This window comes from Trachypithecus francoisi, unplaced genomic scaffold (genome assembly GCF_009764315.1).
Source record: "Trachypithecus francoisi isolate TF-2019V2 unplaced genomic scaffold, Tfra_2.0 Lachesis_group2, whole genome shotgun sequence".
Taxonomy (NCBI): Eukaryota; Metazoa; Chordata; class Mammalia; order Primates; family Cercopithecidae; genus Trachypithecus; species Trachypithecus francoisi.
This window is the reverse complement of record NW_022681465.1, coordinates 69,173,664-69,194,929: the sequence shown is the minus strand read 5'-3', so window position 1 is coordinate 69,194,929 and position 21,266 is coordinate 69,173,664. Positions and strand designations below refer to the sequence as shown.

The window sequence follows — 21,266 nt, the reverse complement described above, 5'->3', positions numbered from 1 at the left end:
TCCTTCTTTATGCGCTTATACTATAAACTTTTTTCTATTTTTAAATTTTTTTTGTTTGTTTTACTTTTTAAACTTTTTTGTTAAAAACTAAGACACAAACACTCATATTAGCATAGGACTACATAGTGTCTGGATCATCCCTATCACTATCTTTCACCTTTCATCTTGTCCCACTTGAAGGTGTTCAAGGATAATAGCATGCATGGAGCTGTCATCTCATGACAACAATGCCTTCTGGAATACCTCCTGAAGGACCTGCCTGAGGGTATTTTACAATTAGCTTTTTTTTATAGTAGAAGGAGTACACTGTAAAATAACAATAAAAAGTATAGTATAGTAAATACACAAACCAGTAACATAGTTATTATCAAGTATTATGTACTGCACATAATTGTATGTGCTCTACTTTTATGTGACTAGCAGCACAGTAGATTTGTTTACACCAGTGTCACCACAAACACAGGCATAATGCATTATGCTATGATGTTAGAATGACCCTGACGTCACTAAGCAATAGGAATTTTTCAGCTCCATTGTCATCTTATGGGACCACCACCATATATGCAGTCTACAGTGGACAAAGTTTGTCATTCAGTGCATTACTGTATGTTATTTCTACCCACTTTCAGAGGCCACCACTTCATCACCTGGCCTCATCTAACTACAGGGGAAACAATGAAGTAACTTTAACTGTGTGGCCAGAAAGGAAAAGAAAACCAAATTCTGATGGACACCTGATGTTTTTACTATTCCTATGAATGGATTCCAAGGTTCTAACTGAGAGGGTAGGGAATGCAGGAATCAGAGTGGGAAAATACATTTAGCAACATTCTTGAGATTTTCTTCTTCGACTTGTCAGTGTTCTCAGTTGTGCCCACCCTCAAGCTCCAAAGATTCTCCCACAAGGCATTTGGCCAAGGCACTTCATTTTTCCAGGCCTCAGTTTCCCCATGTGTTAAAGTGAGGGGTTGAATTAGGATAACTTTCAAGTCTTTGGGCCTCTTAGAGATCCAAAATCCCATGATTCTCTAACTCCTGATGTTCCCTTCCTCCTGAGACAAATAAGCAAGGCCAGTATGCCAATAATTTATGTTTTATTTTAATTTTCCTTCTCACCTTCAAAGCTTGAGTTTCTAGATATTAAAGTATAACAACAGACAAAGTTGTTATGAATACAGTAGTGACTTTTTATGGCAGAGTAAAGTTATTTTGTGTTTGGATGAACAGCGCATTCACACACATATGTAACATACACAGAGCTGCATCTGTGAAAAAATAATCTTGTTTAAAGTCTTGCAAAATATATGCCCTCCTCCTACTCTTGCCCTGTATTAGTTTTGCAATTCGTAACAAACAAACAACACTGACATCTCTGTGGCTTACAACAATATTTAGTCTTCGCTCACTTTACATAAGGACTGAGTCAGCGGCAGATTGGCTGTGGCTCTGCTAGAATTGGCTGGGTTCAGCTGGGCTCAGCACGGTTCCACCTGTCTTCTCATTTTAAAACACAGATAGTGTCTGTGACATCCTAAGGGCATCCTAAGGGCAGTGGAGACATCCTAAGGGCAGTGGAGAACAAGAGCAAGGAGACCTAAGACAAACCATCCAGTTGCCTTTAAGCTTCAGGTTAAACACAGGAAAAAAACATGACAACCATTCACATCCCATGGGCCATAGCTTTTCACATGGCCAAGTCCAAAGCGGTTGAGGTGGGATGTGTACTCCTCTCACAGAATGCACGAGTACCTCCCATGACAGTGGGTAGGGATATGAAATCCTATGGCTGGGAAGAAGCAAATGGTTGCGGACAATAACCCAACAGATCACACCCCCAATGCCTCTATCTAAGTTCTAAATACAACATTTCCCATAGAGAGGATGCCACTCTGCCTGCTCCACTGCATCTTCCTTTCCTGCCCCTCTCAGCTTGAGCTCAGCCTCTAAAACTTGAGCTTGATGAAAGTCATCTAAGTTCTTGTTAAAAATGCCCCTTCCTAGGGCCCCCCTTTCCAAAGATTTTGACACATCTGTTCTGAAGTAGGCAGTGGTGCCCAGGCATGACGCCCCAGGAATACCTACTGCTGTTGAAGAGCTATCCCTGGTTCCCACAGCCTTCAGCATCAGAGCTGCCTTTGGGTTGAGGGAGCATGCTGAGTGAGCCATTATTAGGAGGAGGGCTGCCTTAGAGGACTCAGAAGCTACAACCCCAAGGTCCTCTGACCTGCCCCGACTCCTCACAGTCAGCATGGATTTTGTACTTCCAGAGCTCCTTGAAGGTTGGCCATTGCACCTTTGGAAGTGTGATAGTTAGCACAGATCCCAGAGATCAAATCCTGAGTTCCTCTTCCTCCATATGCAGCTCACTAGCTGTGACCTTGGACAACTCACAGACCCTCTCTGGGCCTCAGCGTCCTCATCTGTTAGACGGGAATAATCATCATACCTTCACCTCAGGCGTGTTGTGAGGGTGAAGCAAGTTAGCAAAACAGTGCCTGGCATGCAGTGGATCACATACAAACTTTCACATGTGATATTATAAATATTTTTATATATTTGTGAGTGTATAAGTATATTCCATATGAGGGTTTGCTGATCTTACTGGCACACAGGTCTGAGAACATGGGAGGCTTTTGAGATAAAGTTGCCTCCTATTGGAAGTGTTCTATGGGGAACATGCTGAGTCAGCCATTATCAGGAGGAAGGCTGCCTTAGAGGACTCAGAGAATTTACATGTCAAGTGATAGCACGTAAGTCAGTGGTTTTTAGCCGCAGCTTTAATTTAGAATCCTCTAGAAAGTTTTTTTTAAAATGCCCATGTCCTTCCAAGTGGGCTCAACTCTGAGCTGATTAGTAAGAATGTCTAGGGACAAAACAAAGGAATGAGAAATTTTAAGGCCAGGCACAGTGGCTCATGCCTGTAATCCCAGCACTTTGGGAGGTTGAGGTGGGCAGATCACTTGAGACCAGGAGTTCAAGACCATCCTGGTCAACATGGTAAAGCCCATCTCTACTAAAAATACAAAAATTAGCTGGGCGTGGTGGCGCAGTTCTGTAATCTCAGCTACTCTGGTGACTGAGGCATGAGAACCACTTGAACCTGGGAGGCAGAGGCTGCAGTGAGCTGAAATCATGTCACTGTACTCCCGCCTGGGCATCAGAACAAGATTCTGTCTCAGAAAAAAAAAAAAAATGGGGAAAGAAATTTTAAGACACTCCTTGGACTGTAATGGGACTCCTGGATTAAAAACCACTGATGTCTATAGAACGGTTCTGTAAACTGAAAAACATAGTGTATGATTTATGATTGTTTTTTGATTGTTAGTGACTGATTGACAATCTCATGAGGAACTAGTTCCTCTGAAAATCAAGCCAACGTGGATTTTCCACCATCTGTCCTACATGTGCACTGGCTGGGGGGAAGTGAAACTCACCCAATTCCTATTCTTGCCTTTAAGCCAAAAAGATTGCTCGAAAACAAGCCTCCCTGGGATAAAAGATGTTGCTAGAATGAGGAAGCTGTGGTGAGTGAGTGGAGTTAATGTGATTAGATTTGGAAGCAATACTCCCAGCCACGGGGAAGCATCGGTGTTCTGTGTTATTAAAATGACTCCAGTGCAAAGGCACATATATCATATTGGAGTAATTTGCCCTGACTAGGTGAGAAGTCAGGAGATGGTTCTTCCTAGGTATTCCTGAATGGTTCAAGGCCTAAGTCAGCTCTGGTTTAGACAAATCCTGTCTCTGCTGATCATCTACCTCTTACCAAATGTAGCCATCACCATGCACAGCACGCATGCTCATCTTGATGATCTTCATAGAGTGCAGTCTTCAGGAAGTTCTTTCCTCAGTGGAACCTTTGGGGTTTCTAGGAGAGCGGCAGGGGAATATCTGGAATCAGAGATAAACACTTTACAGCAGCCTCTATACTATTTCTAATTACTTTCACCCAGTCATGATGTTCTGACTAAACTACCAGATTGTAAGGTGATAAACATTTTATGTGAAAGTAATTCACTATGGAAAGTTCTGGATGTTTTCCCCAGTGGGTACCTCAAAGCAGGCTACAAGATGGATACCTGCTCAAGAAACAGCAAAATGTAAACTGGATAATGGTGATGATAAAAAATAATAATGAATGACCACACGAGCAAGTGTTCTCTTGTGAACTTTCACAGACAAATGCATAGATATGCTGCCTGGACTATGGGCAGAAAAACATTCATTGTGGGCACATGTTTGTGTGACGCTATTTATTGGCAGAGCAAGAACAGCTGGAACTTTCGTCTCCCCACCTGTGGGCCACGGTTCTCTTGGCACTATATCCCCAGTTTTCAATGTCTTCCTGAAAGAGAGGCTGCCATGTTCTCCTTAAAACTTCTTTAGATTCCCTTGTCAAATACTGAAAACTATGCCAGCTGAAAGTCTAGTGTTTGAAATACCAGCACAGGACCATTCTTCCTATGTGCAGAGTTTTGTCCCATATCTTAGAATCTTGTTCTGTTTTTTTCACCTTTTGGGCTTCATTTATTCATTCTACAATCATTGACTGTTGACATTGGGCAGAGCTTGTATAACAGTCTTAATCTTTAGCCTGGTATGTAATAGCTAATCCCTACTGCTCCTCATCCTGCCCTGAGCACATTATGTCCTTTATTTTCCAGATTAAGTATTGGCATTCTGTACTGGAAAGAAAACAACTTCTTGTTGCGTGCGGTGGTTCATGCCTATAATCACAGCACTTTGGGAGGCCAAGGCGGGTAAATTGGCTGAGCTCAGGGGTTTGAGACCAGTCTGGGTAACATGGAGAAACCCTGTCACTGCAGAATATAAAAAATTCGCTGGGTGTTGTGGTGTGTGCCTGTAGTCCCCGCTACTCAGGAGGCTGAGGTGGGAGAATCACCTGAGCCCAGGGAGGTCCAGGCTGCAGTGAGCAGTGATCATGCCACTGCACTCCAGCCTGGGCAACAGAACAAGACCCTGTCTCAAAAAAAAAAAAAAAAGCCCAGCTCCTGGAAATCAAATGGTACCTGATTGATGTGGGGTCTGCTTCCTGTTATGTTAGCCTCAGGCCATCTAACCCAGGTAGAACAAGGCAGGTAAGGAAACCCAGTGGGCCGAGGACCCTGAAGGAAACCCTAAACACAATGCCTAATACTGAAAACAATGGACGAATGTATTCAAAATTTGTTTGCAAGAAATGAGACTTTTTGCCTTTTTAGGACAAAAAAAAAAAAAAGGCACTTGAAATTTACTTTAGGTTAATACGAGATGTGGCGGGCAGCATACAGTGATTATGAAATGTGCAGGGCTTCCCTGCCATTCAAGTTTTGATCAATCTCAGCAAAACACAAAGTTTGCCAAAACCTGGAAACAACTCAAATGTCCATCAACAGTAGAATGAATAAATGAGTTATGGTATTTCATTCAATATAACATGAATGTAAATGAATGAGATGAAATGAAAATGAATTATATAAAACTACATGTAACAACAAGGATGAATCCTACAACAATGTGAAATGAAACAAGCCAGACACACACACTCTCAAAAAATGCATATCGTATGATCCTGTTTATATAAAGTCCAAAGGTAGGTAAAATTAATCTGTACTGTTAGAAGTTGGAAGAATGGTTTCTATCAGGAAGGAGTAGGTTGAGATTGGGAGAAGGTGCAAGTTGGATTTCTGGGGTGCTATTGTTGGTCAATCTCTTGTCCTGAGTGGTAACGTAGATATATTCTCTTTGTGATACTTCATTGAGCTGAATATAGTCATGAGTGTCACATAATGATAGGGCTAAGTTCTGAGAAATGTGTCAGGAGATTTCATTGTTGTGTCAGCATCACAGAGTGTACTTATACAAACCTAGACTGTATAGCCTACTACACACCTAGGCTAGATGACATAGCCGATTGCTCCCAGGTTACAAACCTATACAGCTGTCACAAAACTGAATACTGTAGGCACTTGTTACAGAATGGTAAGTGTTTGTGTATCTAAATATAATGAAACATAGAAAAAGAACAGTAAACATACAGCATTATAATCTTATGGGACCACCACCATATATGTGGTCCATCATTAACTGATATGTCATTATGTGACACATGACTGTGCTTACAATTTGTGCATGTCATATGTATGATAGTCCAAAATTCAAATGTTGGATTGGGCCTTGCTTGATTACCCAGGAACTGAGTTTGCAAGAGCTAAAAAGAACCTCAGAATCTCTGCCTAACAGGGGTGGCAGGGTCCATTTCCGTACCCTAATGGTAGGTCCATTTCTGGAGTCAGGAAAACTGAATCAAAAACCTGAGTAGAAGGTTATGGCAACAGATATGGCAGGACAGGTTGAGGACTGTACTCAGGGGATCACCAGAAACCAGTCTTGGAAGTAAGTTCCACAGAATGGTAGGGCTGAGATTGCTGGCACTCAGGATTGACTTGGGGAATGCATTGTTCAGAACATAAAGGTGAAGTCTAAGAGAGGGTATTGCAGAGGATGAGAGGTTGACAGTGGGGAGTGACATGTTGGGAGCTCAGATCTGGTTTATTTTTGACTCTCATGAGGCCACATTTCCTCCTCTCCTAAGGCATTCCCCTCCTAATGTGGATAGTATGGTCAGCCCAGGCCATGGGAGTGTGGCCCCAATTTTCCATGTGGGGAGACTGGCTCTAGTTTCTCAAAAGCACAAGCTGCTGGGCCTTTTTCTCAACTGTGGGCCTCTGTGGAAGACACTTGGCTTAATGGAAGGGAGAATGAAGAGAGGCTTTTGGAAAGAGAGGGCCTAAACAGGATCAACATTGATGCCGAGCAACACGAGGGAGAAGGAACTTTTCTTGGCGTTCATACCATGGTGGGCCGCAGCGTGGTGGGGAGGCATATTTGAATAAGCTAAGGGGAGGAGCATAAGGATAAGAGAGTCTTTGAGGATTGGGAAGCAAGGAAACCAAGGCAGCTAGCCATGGGCAAGGTGTCGGGGCTGCAAACTTGCTAAAAACCTGCTCTTCAGATCCACCACTTGCATTTTTAACCCTCAGTCACAACCAAGGAGCTGCTGAGGAGTGAAGCCTAAGATGACAGTCCCTAGGATGTATGGGGCTGACTTTTTGCTAACTGTACTACAAATATTTGGAGCCATTTGCTGCTATAACATCTTAAAAAGATGAGGACTCTCATTGGATGTTCCAGTCCCAATTGAGAGAGAATAAGAAAGGCCATGCCAGCCCTTGATCAAGATCTTGAGTGCAATGCAGGGTGGACTCAGAGAGACAAAATCCTAATTTATCCCAGCTTAGTGTCTACCAGCCATAAAAAAAAAAAAAAAAAAAAAAGGCAGTGGATCAACAGGAGCTGTGCTTAGTGCTGAGAAGCCTCTCCTCCTTGTGTGATTAGAGTTAATTAACATTTAGCATAGCCCCTTTAGGGGTGTGAAGTTGTGATTGCCTTTCTCTAAAGGTTAAATTACCCCCATTGTGTTTGCCTTCCTGGGAGGAAAATGCAGGATGAGTTGGGAAATCGTTGTTGAAACACAACCATGACACCACTGTGAGTATGTCTAATTCCCTGGCATGGGGGTTTCAGGCATTTGAAAGTGCATAATAGTAACTAGATTCCAGGATGTGTCTCAGGAAATCCCAAAGGGAAGCTTTTTTCACTCATAGAATACTTCCTGAAGACATTATTATAGGAAAACCTTATTTAGGAGAGTTTCTTTGATCCTGTACTAGCACATGAGAACATATAAGCAAATGACAATATCTAACATTAATCTACCACTGCCTGACCCACTCTACTCCCCATCCCAGAGTTTCTTTTGCAATACGCATGGAGCCATGCTTCGGCAAAGCTCTCTAGATAGCACCCAACCTCACCAGGAAGCTCTGATTTATAGCATGTTGATCTTAAGCATGTCAGTGTAATGCCCAAAAGAGAAAGGGAGTCTCAATAAAGGGATATTATAGAAAGTCTTCAGCCCGTGGGTAGAATCTCATCTCTAAGCCAGACTGAGATCACCAGATCAACAGGATAAAGAACTATTTGGAGCTATATGTACCTGATGAGGCTGGATTCATGAGATCAACAGTATTTGAGGTCCTTGGGCATAAGTAGGGTAGTAGCTGAGAAGGGCTCTCTGGGCTCTGGCTCTCCTGACCCTACTCAGAATGTCACACTCACCCAAGGCTTGATGTTGCTCACTTTGGATCAGTGGCTGTTGTCTCCACCATCTCTCCCACAGAGGGGGAATAATTGCACCCCCATCACAGACTTTCCACAAGTTAGGATCATCTCCCAGTGGCTCTCAGGTTTCCCAAGTGTCTTTCTCCAAATGGGCATGATTTGTTTTTCTAAGACCACCAGAGCGGGCACAAAAGAACCAGCGAGTAGGCAAGGGTAGGAGCAAAACTGCAAATTTATTTTGGTCACCTAGCTTCAGGGAAGTAGGTGGGTAGGGAGAGGTCTGTCCGCCTCCGGCAAAGAAAGCCGACAGAGTCCCCCGGTGGGGCTCTCGGTCGGGGTTCCTGATACAGTCCTGACATCCCGACAGGAGTGGGGCTGGGAAGTCCACGCGTGGCGTCGGTCCGAAGCGGCTTTTCTAGGAGTGGGAGGGCAATAGGCGGGGCACGGGCGTGTGGGGGGGGGGGCGTTCCACAGGTGCAACCAGGTAAATCTTAGTGTCTTCGGATTGACGTCACCTGGCGCATGCCCAGTTGGTCTGCACCTTCCCGTGCGCCGGCTGCATTTTCGCGCGCACGGGAAAAGTTGGTGATGAAGAACCCGGAAGTGCGCCATCTTGCCTCCCTTCGTCCAAACAGGGCATGTGACTGACAATCTACTAAATCTCTGTACTTCCATTTGCTCATCTGTTAAAACCTGTACCCCCTCACAGGGCTGTTATGATAACAAAATGAAATTTCCATGATTAAGGTACTTAACTTTCTCCAGTGCCTTCCCATAACAGATGCTCCAGAAGTGGTAGGAATTATTTTAAACCCATAAGGAGCCTTTAACCACTTGATTTTAATTAAATGACCCTCAGGGGTGAGATGGAGTGGGTGATTTAGAAAGTGCACCCTGGGAGGGCATTTGTGTGGAAGGAATCTTGCAGGAGCAGGTAGAAGGTCCCCAAAAGAACAAAATATGGGTCACCTCACAGGATCCACTGCTGGACCAGGATCCTTTACTGAAGCTGGAGCCTCAGTATAAAAGAGCTACTTGATGGTACCTGGGTGCCCAAATCTCTACTGTTGCTATGGTTTCTCCATTTCTGAGTATGTCCTGCAAGGAGCAGTAGCAACGGCTGGTCTTTTAGGGGCTCATCAAACACATTCAGACATTTCAAATGTCCCAAGATGGGCAGCTTTGATAATGAATGTTCTTCCCTTGATTAAAACAACAACAGGCACTACTTGGGAGGCTGAGGCAGGAGAATGGCATGAACCCGGCAGGCGGAGCTTGCAGTGACCGAGACCGCGCCACTGCACTCCAGCCTGGGCAACAGAGCAACACTCCATCTCAAAAAAAAAAAAAAGAAAACAACAACAACAACAACAAAAAACAAAAAAAAACAATAAAAATTTAAAGAGAATCTTAAGCCATGCATTTCTAAGAATTTACACTTAGTTCACCAAATCTATTGTTTTCTGAGTTGTTTGAAGTTCAACAAGACTAATGAGCCTTTTTTCCAAATGTCTTTAAAAATTCATTTTTTTCTTAGAAGGACATTTAGAGGCTTTGAAAGTTGTCCCAAGGGTAACAATAATAATTCTAATAATAAGTTGCTCCAAACTCCAACCCCTGCAGGTTCGAAATTTACTTAATACTCTGAACCCAAGGGATTTAAATTATTACCAGAATTTATTATCTTTTGTTTATGGGGCTTTCCAAACAGGAAAAAGAAACCACGTGGAGATTCACTAGAGTTCATTGTGTGGTTCACTTTGCGGTAATGCATATAACCCAGAAGACTTCCAGAATCTTCTCAGTTTGAACCTTCAAAGCCTCCCTAGTTTGGTGGAATCAGCGTGGTTACAATGAGATTGTACTAAGGGTACTGATTTTTCGGCCTGGACAATTAATTATTGGCTGATGGACCAGAGCAAGAGCCCTCATAGAAGGATTCTCTTGTAGGACATACAATCTGTGTTACGTAAGATGGATGATATATTGTTAGGTGGCTATGGGGTGGAAAGAGAACAATTTTTCTCTGGGGTGTGTGCAAAGAAACTGACTGCCTTGACGCCCCAGAGGTCATCTGAGGACCTCTGGTGGTGGAATTTTTCCCAGCGTGTGTGAATTGATGTTTCTGTGCCAAGCCATCCGACCCTGTTACATTTTCCTACATTCGTTTCCTCCTATTTTGTCATTCTCATTAAGCAAGGGGCAACAATCAGTTGCAAACACCCAGAACAAAGTGGTGGATGTGCCTGACCAGACTGCCATTTCACAAAAGTTACCTGATACCTTCTTTTCCAGTGAACCTCTGATACATTTCCTGTAGCAAGAGAAGGCAGCCAACATGAAGGAAAATGTGGTATCTGCAACTGTTTTCACTCTGCTACTTTTTCTCAACACCTGCCTTCTGAATGGTAAGTAAGAGACTATCGTGCTCTCTTTCATTGCCTGGGGTGTTTGTCAACAGGGTGGAGAGTTCATTGCAATGTTCTTGCAATGCTGTCATGAAAAATGAAAATTCTGTGTTATGTACTGCTGTTGAATTATTTGCAATATTTTGCATTAAAGTTAATGCAGAAAAATTAATGCAATGAATGCAAAATCTTGTCTCTGTGCTTTCTGCCTTCTGTCCTCATTTCAGGAGTGTAAAAAAAACAGCTCTGAAGAAGACAGGACCTGAGTTCTAATCCAGGTCCTGCCAGTTTCTAGCTGTGTGACCTAGAACCAATTACCTAACTCTCTGGGTTTCCAAATTCTCAGAGTGAGAATAGTGATGTTTCCTCTACTGCAGATGAAATAATGTATATGAAAACTCTTTGAAAAACCATGATGGGATATAAGAGGTTGCTGTTACATGGTAGGAAGCAGGTACAGCCAACTCTATTATCTGTGCTAATAGGAGAAATGAAGTCCACAGCTAAATAAGAGGGTGGGTGCCTGTGAATATACACTTCTGTATGTCAACCCTTGTGCATTTCTGGGTGTGCAAACTTCTATAAGTATCTGTGTATATATTAATTTTTCTATATGGACCTGATTGTAAATGCTTCTCTGTCTGAACCTGTATGTATATACTTTTATGTCTGTCTGTGTGTGTTCTGTGGATATCTGTAAGTGCACACTTCTCTGCATGTACCCGTGTGCATATCAGTATGTACTTCCATGAGTATGCACCTGTGTATATTTCTGTGTGTGTGTGGTGTGTGTGTACTTTTGATGTGGGCTCTGTGTGGGTGTCTACATACCTGTATGTGTGGTTCCTGTGTGGTTTTCTCTGTGTGTTTCTGTGCATCGAGATTTTAACTTATTCCTCTAATGTAGATGAAGGAAACATTTGTCTAATTGTAATTTTACAAATCTATCTTCCTTTCTTGAGTTTCCTGAAGGTTAATAAACAGTAAAATAAGAAAGAAAAGCTTTCAGAGAGAGAGAAAGGGGAAAGCAGAGGTCAGAATGACCCACAAGAGAAACTAAATACTCAAGAAATCAATGATCACCCTAATTGGCTTCTGAGTGTGCTCATTATGGAACCATAGGCTTTGGATTTTTTAGATAAACTTTTCCTTCTACTTCACACACTTCTCCCCACTCATGACAAAAACAAAGCAAAACAAAAACTTGCATTCTTGCTGTGACTCCCAGCAACACATTATCCTGAATAAATTGTCCCTAGAGGATGAGCAATGTTACAAATATTGGCAGAGCTGACCCGGGCTGGCAAGGACGAGTTTCAGCAGGGCCTGTGAGCAGAAGGGTAGGTGAGCTCCAGCTGACACTACCAGTCTGGTGGCCTGGGCCCCAGCCTGTGTCCCACAACATGCCATTCTGCTAAATTCCTCTTTCTGGCCAGCTCTGCCTAGAGAACCCTCTTTTCATGCATTGCCCTCACTGAGGTCTCCTCCTAACCTGCTGTTTCTGATCTGATGCTCAGCTAGAAACTCTGGCCTTGGAGCCTGCATGAGGGGTAGAGAAAACAGAGAGAACCCCCAGAGGTGCTGACCCGCCTCTGAAAGCACTCCTTTCTGCCTCTGCTATCCTGAACTCAGTGCTAGAGCACCCAGCTAGACAAAAAAGAGGACCAGCTGAAGTCATGTAGGCAAGCATGGTGACTTCCTCAGCCCCACAGCATCAGGGCAAACTCCCAGGGCTCTGCTGTCCCTCTTTGAACCTGACATCCAAGCAAGAGAAATGGGGGCCCGCTTGCCAAAAGCTTTGGGGATTTGGCAACTAAAAATTTTACAACCTTGGTACTGTATTTTCACACCACCTCACTGAGACCTTCTAGCGTCCAGTCTGGAACTGGGTACAGCTCTTAGATAACAGTGGTTGCTCAGAACCAGGAGAGGAGCTGGCCACTCTCCTACCTCTTATCACACCTCCTACCCTGAAAAGATCCATCAAATTACAGTTTTATAGACCCTATGGGATTACAAGATTACAAAAGGGCCACACACTCTTCAAGCCCTCCATATCCAAAGGAAGCCCTTTGCAACCTCACTACAAAAATTAAAAAAAAAAAAAGGAAAGAGAGGAAAATCTAAGAGAAAAAAAGGACTAAAAACCAAGATTCAGAAATGGGGACGGGGTGGATGAGGAGACAGACTGTGAGTCTGGGTCACAAGATCAAAGCTGAATAAAATCAAGGAAAAGTGGCGAGGCACAGTAGCTCATGCCTGTAATCCCAGCACTTTGGGAGGCCGAGACAGGCAGACCACAACGTCAGGAGTTCCAGACCAGCCTCACCAACATGATGAAACCCCATTTTTCCTAAAAATACAAAAACTTAGCTGGGTGTGGTGGTGTGTGCCTGTAATCCCAGCTACTCAGGAGGCTGAGGCAGGAGAATGGCTTGAACCTAGGAGGCACAGGTTGCAGTGAGCCGAGATCGCACCACTGCACTCCAGCCTGGGCAACAGAGCAAGAGCCACCTCCAAAAAAAAAAAAAAAAATCAAGAAAAAGTGAAGGGGAAGGAAAGGAGAAGATAGAGGAAAGAGGAAGGAAGGGACGCCCAGATACAGGGAGCTTCAGAGATGCAGTAAATGGACAGAAGATCAGGAACAAGTTGAGTTCATTGTATGGGGATGGCAGAAAGATGGAGATTGGTGAGCAGAGTGGAGAAGTGCCATAGAGTGGTGTTTCGCCCAAGTGTCTGCAGGTGGCTCGTACCTGGGAAGGATTATTTGTATGGTCCCCTTAGGCTGAGGGAGGGTATCAGCTTTACAGACCTCATGGGATTACAAAAGGGCCACCACACACTCTTCAACCCATATGTGTCTATCTTGCATTCAAGGCTCACTCTTTGTTGAAATTTTGCAGTTGGTCACTAGCCCTCACATAAGCTATTGGTATCTCCATCTCGAAGTACACACACACATACACACACACCAGCACAAGAACCCTGCCAACATCAGGGCAGCCCACAGGGGAGTGTTGCTGGATGCTGATGCTGGGCATTTCTGAGCATCCGCCCTAGGTCTCCTCACCTGAGGCTTCATCACTGGCTTGGGTCCCATCAATCTGTTTCTGTCACCAACAGAAGGATCAAATGGTTAAATGGACCTCAATATTGATGCAGGGGCTTCTGGCTTTTTCTAGGACAGTTACCTCCTGGAAAACCTGAGATCTTTAAATGTCGTTCTCCCAATAAGGAAACATTCACCTGCTGGTGGAGGCCTGGGACAGATGGAGGACTTCCTACCAATTATTCACTGACTTACCACAGGGAAGGGTAAGAAGTTCCCTTCTCTCCTATGAAACCCCATATGAGTACTCCCATTCTCCAGGCCAAAGAAACTCTGGTTCTGAGTGACAGCACTTCCCTGAATTTACACCAGTAAGGTTCATACCGCTGGGGAAAGGGGAGTCTGAGGTCCATGCTGACATTCTCCTGTTAGTGTCTGTTAAGAGCTGTAAATATACATAAGATTACCAGCCATAGCAGTACAATATCAGTAATGTTTCAAATCCCCTGTCACAACTTAGGTTGCAGCCTGAGGCCCCACAGAAGTGTTTCTTAATTGGTAGTTAATCTTAGATGCTCATCTGTAATTCTTATGCCATTTGTATGTTTTTTAACTAGACATATCACTTTTTCAAAATAAGTAGGATCGTGTGAAGTGGCACCATGTAATCCTTGACAAACATGATTCATGTTCAAGAAAATAAAGAACGTTGTAGGGAAAAGAAGGTGAGGGTCTTTCCTTAGCACATTTCTGATCCAAGAGCCACGATCTCCTAGAGGACATATTTGGATCTAAGGTTGAAATGAGGGCTAAACCAGATCATCTCTGTGCAGGCATTTTGTTGCGCTCACAGTGAGACCCTCCTGGAAATCCTGGGAGAGCTGTATTCTTCTTCAAAAAGGAAAATATTTAGTTGCTGGTAGAGATAGCTGGCCCACTTTCCAATGACTACACTTTGTTGTACACAAAACTGTCATCCTGGCTGAAATCCAAACGGACATCGTGTAAACAGATTTCAGGATCTCAAATGCAACCAGAACTGAACAAGCCTCCACACCTGTGCAGTGTGTCTTGCGCTGAGGCTCCTGAATCTAAATGTGAGCGGCCTATTGAGCCACTTGGGCTTGAAATACCTCCTTTCAACGTCATTTCACTTTATTGTTGCCTTGGTGCAGTCTGAAATGGACCAACATCAGTTTTTGTCCTCTTGAACCCTTTTTTAAGAAATGAAATGCAGGCCGGGCGCGGTGGCTCATGCCTGTAATCCCAGCCCTTTGGGAGGCTGAGACGGGCGCCTCACGAGGTCAGGAGGTGGAGACCATCCTGGCTAACACGGTGAAACCCCATCTCTACTAAAAATACAAAAAATTAGCTGGGCACGGTGGCAGGCGCCTGTAGTCCCAGCTACTCGGGAGGCTGAGGCAGGAGAATGGCGTGAACCCAGGAAGCGGAGCTTGCAGTGAGCCGAGATCGCCCCACTGCACTCCAGCCTGGGCAACAGAGCCAGACTCCGTCTCAAAAAAAAAAAAAAAAAAAAAGAAATGTAATTCAACACAAATGTGAAATAGCTGCTGCATTGTGCATGGCCCCTCTGTGTGTAGACAGGTGAAAGTTCCAATTTCCTGAGGCCACCCAATGGGCATGACCTGGATATGGTGGTGCCTGGGCCATTGAAAGCTCGAGTATTTATCAGCAGGGGATATAGATCCCAGAGCCCACAAGAACACTTATAGAAGGGAAGGGCTGATGAGAAGCCGAATACTTGAGGCCCTAAAATAACCTTTCCAGCATGCTATTCTCTGTCTCACTCCCAGCTGAAATGGGCAGAACATGGAAGCCTAAGGAACCATTTGTCAGCTCTGGGTTTTGTGCTTGGAATTTCTGATACCCGAAGTCCAGTGGTATTGATCTATGAAGAAAAAACCAGACTCTCTTTATTACTTTATTATTCATTCCTAATACATTACTTATTACAGAGAGACACTCATGCATGAATGTCCAGACTACATAACTGGTGGGCCCAACTCCTGCCACTTTGGCAAGCAGTACACCTCCATGTGGAGGACATACATCATGATGGTCAATGCCACTAACCAGATGGGAAGCAGTTTCTCGGATGAACTTTACGTGGACGTGACTTACATAGGTAAGGGGAAGGAAAGTGGGTGAGGCATTTGCTACTCCATTATATATTAGCCAATAGTCACACTCAGTTTGAGTCTTCTTGGGTTTTGGATGGATCCCCAAAAGGAGGATGAGAAAACTCACAATATGTTTGTCAACTGAGCATTTCAAATCATGTTTTATCAAGTCATTTATGACACTAAGGCTGGCACTTGGGATCCTTGTGTTCCTGTGCTTTCCCCTGACCCTCATCCTCTTGCACTAGGGAACAAATGTTCTAAGTACATTTCCCTTGCCAACCCTTCTTTCTTGCCCTCCCCTTGCAATCGATATCCCCTTCTTCCTTGGCAAGCTGGGATTTCTTTTATTTCTCCTCATGGAAGACAGAGCTGCTCCAGGAAGAAGAAGCTCTTAGAAGGGTTCATCTGGTTCTGCATCCACAGCAATTGCTCCCATTGCTTTGCCCCAAACTCACATATATGTGTGTGTGTGTGTGTGTACACATACATGTTGCATATATGTGATATATATATTTGTGTGTGTATACTGGTAATTTTTTTACTAAACATGTTATTTTTATAACATAAGAAGATAATGTGAAGTGGCACCATGTAATCCTTGACAAATACGGTGTTCAAGAAAATAAAGAATGTAGGCTGGGCACGGTGCCTCACGCCCGTAATTCCAGCACTTTGGGAGGCTGAGACAGGCGGATCATGAGGTCAGGAGTTCGAGACCAGCCTGACCAACATGGTGAAACTCCATCTCTACTAAAAATACAAAAATTAGCCAGGCTTGGTGGTACGTTCCTGTAATCCCAGCTACTCAGGAGGCTGAGGCAGGAGAATTGCTTGAACCCAGGAGGTGGAGGTTGCAGTGAGCCAAGGTCATGCCACTGCACGCCAGCCTGGGCCACAGAGCGAGACTCCACCTCAAAAAGAAAAAGAAAAGAAAGAATTTAAATGTTAAAAACTACCAATGGTCTGTGCACACAGACACACACCCACCCAGAGAAAGAGAGAGAGAGAGAGAGAGAGCAAGAGAGCAAGCAAGAGAAAGAGAGAGAGAGAGAGAAATTTATCAATTTCTCTTCCCTTTCCATGTCCCCACCACAAATGTGTCAGTCATGGATCTGACCTGCTTTCTAGAAAAACTTGCCCAATATGATGACATCAAGAGGGTGGTGAAGCAGGGACGATGTTCTGGAGAGCCCCATGGTTGTCATACTACAGTTGTGCAGGGGGGCCATTCACAGTCTTCTTTGTGGAGTGATGGCATGGACTGTGGACATGAGTCCTTCCATGATGAATGACAAATTTTATGTAAGTGTAGTGTGTGTGTGTGTGTGTGTGTGTGTGTGTATTGCCTTACCCTCAAGCATTATATTTGAAGGCAAAACAATGAAAGCAAGAAATGTTCTGAAATTAACAACTGTTTTAATAAATGTGATCCACAAAAAAGGTGCTCACTAAAGAAAAGTAATATGTTTAAAAAGAGAAATCAGCAAGTGTATATGAAATTCTCATTGATCCTGGAAAACAAATTCTCTGTTGAAAGAATATGTTGGACCATATTTTTCAAAATAATAAAAGAAGTGTCCACAGAACTCTTGTATAACCCTGCAGCCTACAGTGTTGTGACAGGCCACGGAAGTTCATTTTAAAATACACGGTAATTTTCTGACACTTCCACTCTCGTGCAGTGATAACCTGCAGTACAGAATAACAACATTGAAAGATAATTGCTCAGAAGTAGAGTTCTTTGTTACTAATATTTAGTTACACTGAAAACACTTAAAAGTGTTGGTTCTCAACTGGGAGCTGTTTTTGCTTCCCACAGGATGTTTGGCAATGACTGGAGACATTTTTGATTGACACAAGCTAGGGAAGTGGGGAGATGGGGTATTACTTGTATGTAGTGCATAAAGCCCAGAGATCCTTTTAGCATTCTACAAAGCATAGGACAGCTTCTCCAACAAAGAAATATCCAGTCCAAAATGCAAGTAGTGCTGAGGTTGGGAGAGTATACTCTAAAAGATACATCCTGAACATTTTATTTGCGTTTTTTTGTAATTTTTTTATCAGAAGCATTGCTCAGTATGATTTAACTTAAAACATACATTAATTAGCTGCTATTTGTTTAGGAAATGTGCTCAAAATAATCTTTCTTAGGGGCTTACTCAGTAACATATCAACTTAGACTTGATGGCAATTTTTTTTTAGTACAGGGGACTTTATTGATGGCACATGGCAAAGTGGGGCTCCCTAAGCACCTTCTCTTCAGTGGGTCTGCATGAAAATTGTGAGGGGAGATTGTCACTGAGGTGGGGGACTGAGTGCCACAGCAACTCCCCAGCAGCTGAGGGTCTCGCTCTTGCTCTTGTCCTCTCACTGGGTCTGGTGGTCCTGGGGTCTTACTACTTGGAGGCCACGTGGGCCTTGAGGTCCATCACCCCGTTGCTGCAGCCTAATTAACTGTCATACCAGGAAATGGGCTTGACAAAGTGGTAGTTGAGAGCAATGCCAGCCCCAGGATTGAAAGTAGAAGAGTGGGTGTCACTGTTAACGTCACAGGAGACAGCCTGGTGCTTAGTGTAGCCCAGGAGGCCCGTGTGTGTGTGTGTGTGTGTGTGTGTGTGCATGCATGTGTGTGTGTGTATTGCCTTACCCTCAAGCATTACACTATTTGAAGGCAAAACAATGAAAGCAAGAAATGTTCTGAAATTAGTAACTGTTTTAATAAATGTGATCCACAAAAAAGGGGCTCACTAAAGAAAAGTAGTATGTTGGACCATATTTTTCAAAATCATAGAAGAAGTGTCCCCGGAACCCTCATATAACCCTGCAGCCTATGAAGGGGCCTTTCAATGCCTGCTTCACCACCTTCTTGATATCATCATATTTGGCAGGTTTTTCCAGATGGCAGGTCAGGTCACCACTGACACTGTGGTGGGGACATGGAAGGCCCTGCCAGTGAGCTTCCCATTCACCTCGGAGATGACCTTGCCCTCAGCCTTGGCAGCACCAATAGATGCATGGATCATATTCTGGAAAGCCTCACGGCTGTTGCACCACAGTTTCCCAGGGAGGCTATTGACAGCCTTCTCAGTGGAATGATGGCATGGACTGCGAACATGAGTCCTTTTACAATGGATGACAATTTTTTTTTTATTATACTTTGAGTTCTAAGGTACATGTGTACAACATGCAGGTTTGTTACATATGTATACATGTGCCATGCTGGTGTGCTGCACCCATTAACTCATCATTTAAATTAGGTATATCTCCTAATACTATCCTTCCCTGCTCTCCCCACCCCATGACAGGCCCCAGTGTGTGATGTGCCCCACCCTGCGTCCAAGTATTCCCATTGTTCAGTTTGCACCTATGAGTGAGAACATGCAATGTCTGGTTTTATGTCCTTGCGGTAGTTTGCTCAGAATGACAGTTTCGATCTTCATTCATGTCCCTACAAAGGACATGAACGCATCCTTTTTTATGGCTGCATAGTATTCCATAGTGTATATGTGCCACGTTTTCTTAATCCAGTCTATCATTGATGGACATTTGGGTTGGTTCCAAGTCTTTGCTATTATGAATAGTGCTGCAATAAACATATGTGTGCATGTGTATTTATAGCAGCATTATTTATAATCCTTTGGGTATATACCCAGTAATAGGATAGCTGGGTCAAATGGTATTTCTAGTTCCAGATCCTTGGGGAATTGCCACACTGTCTTCCACAATGGTTGAACTAGTTTATAGTCTCACTAACAGTGTAAAACAGTTCCTATTTCTCCACATCCTCTCCAGCACCTGTTGTTTCTTGACTTTTTAATGATTGCCATTCTAACTGGTATGAGATGGTATCTCATTGTGGTTTTGATTTGCATTTCTCTGATGACCAGTGTTGATATGAGCATTTTTTCATGTGTCTGTTGGCTGCATAAATGTCTTCTTTTGAGAAGTGTCTGTTCATATCTTTCACTCACTTTTTGATGGGGTTGATTTTTTTCTTGTAAATTTGTTTAAGTTCTTTGGAGATTCTGGATATTAGCCCTTTGTCAGATGGGTAGATTATAAAAATTTTCTCCCATTCTGTAGGTTGCCTGTTCACTCTGATGGTAGTTTCTTTTGCTGTGCAGAAGCTCTTTAGTTTAATTAGATCCCATTTGTCAATTTTGGCTTTTGTTGCCATTGTTTTTGGTGTTTTAGTCATGAAGTCCTTGCCCATGCCTATGTCCTGAATGGTATTACCTAGGTTTTCTTCTAGGGTTTTTATGGGTTTAGGTCTAACATTTAAGTCTTTAATCCATCTTGAATTAATTTTTGTATAAGGTGTAAGGAAGGGATCAACTTTCAGCTTTCTATATATGGCTAGCCAGTTTTCCCAGCACCATTTATTAAATAGGGAATCCTTTCCCCATTTCTTGTTTTTGTCATGTTTGTCAAAGATCAGATGGTTGTAGATGTGAAGTATTTTTTCTGAGGGCTCTATTCTGTTCCATTGGTGGATAATCTCTGTTTTGGTACTGGTGCCATGTTGTTTTGGTTACTGTAGCCTTGTAGTATAGTTTGAAGTAAGGTAGTGTGATGCCTCCAGCTTTGTTCTTTTGGCTTAGGATTGTCTCAGCAGTGTGGACCCTTTTTTGGTTCCATATGCACTTTAAAGTAGTTTTTTCCAGTTCTCTGAAGAAAGTCATTGATAGCTTGATGGGGATGGCATTGAATCTATAAATTGCCTTGGGCAGTATGGCCATTTTCACAATATTTATTCTTCCTATCCATGAGCATGGAATGTTATTCCATTTGTTTGTGTCCTCTTTTATTTCACTGAGCAGTGGTTTGTAGTTCTCCTTGAAGAGGTCCTTCACATTCCTTGTAAGTTGGATTCCTAGGTATTTTATTCTCTTTGAAGCAATTGTGAATGGGAGTTCACTCGTGATTTGGCTCTCTGTTTGTCTGCTATTGGTGTATAGGAATGCTTATGATTTTTGCACATTGATTTTGTATCTTGAGACTTTGCTGAAGTTACTTATCAGCTTAAGGAGATTTTGGACTGAGACAATGGGGTTTTCTAGATATACAATAATATCAGCTGCAAACAGGGACAATTTGACTTCCTGTTTTCCTAATTTAATACCCTTGATTTCTTTCTCCTGCCTGATTGCCCTGGCCAGAACTTCCAACACTATGTTGAATAGGAGTGGTGAGAGAGGGCATCCCTGTCTTGTGCCAGTTTTCAAAGGGAATATTTCCAGTTTTTGCACATTCAGTATGATATTGGCTGTGGGTTTGTCATAAATAGCTCTTATTATTTTGAGATAAGTCTCATCAATACCTAGTTTATTGAGAGTTTTTAGCATGAAGGGCTGTTGAATTTTGTTGAAGGCCTTTTCTGCATCTATTGAGATAATCATGTGATTTTTGTCTTTGGTTTTGTTCATATGATGGATTACATTTATTGATTTGCATATGATCTGCTTGGTGCAGAGCTGAGTT

The 21,266-nt window shown here is 43.2% G+C and overlaps 1 protein-coding gene across 1 annotated transcript in view; it reads left to right on the top strand.

Moving 5' to 3' along the window:
- The window catches only part of PRLR (prolactin receptor), a 165,947-nt gene that overhangs the window by 122,870 nt on the left and 21,811 nt on the right, over positions 1 to 21,266 (top strand). The window contains exons 3-5 of the mRNA XM_033179343.1: positions 10,480 to 10,592; positions 13,775 to 13,907; positions 15,618 to 15,787. Of these exons, the coding sequence (XP_033035234.1) occupies positions 10,523 to 10,592; positions 13,775 to 13,907; positions 15,618 to 15,787 (373 nt within the window). The 5' untranslated portion in view covers positions 10,480 to 10,522. The remainder of the gene's footprint in view (positions 1 to 10,479; positions 10,593 to 13,774; positions 13,908 to 15,617; positions 15,788 to 21,266) is intronic.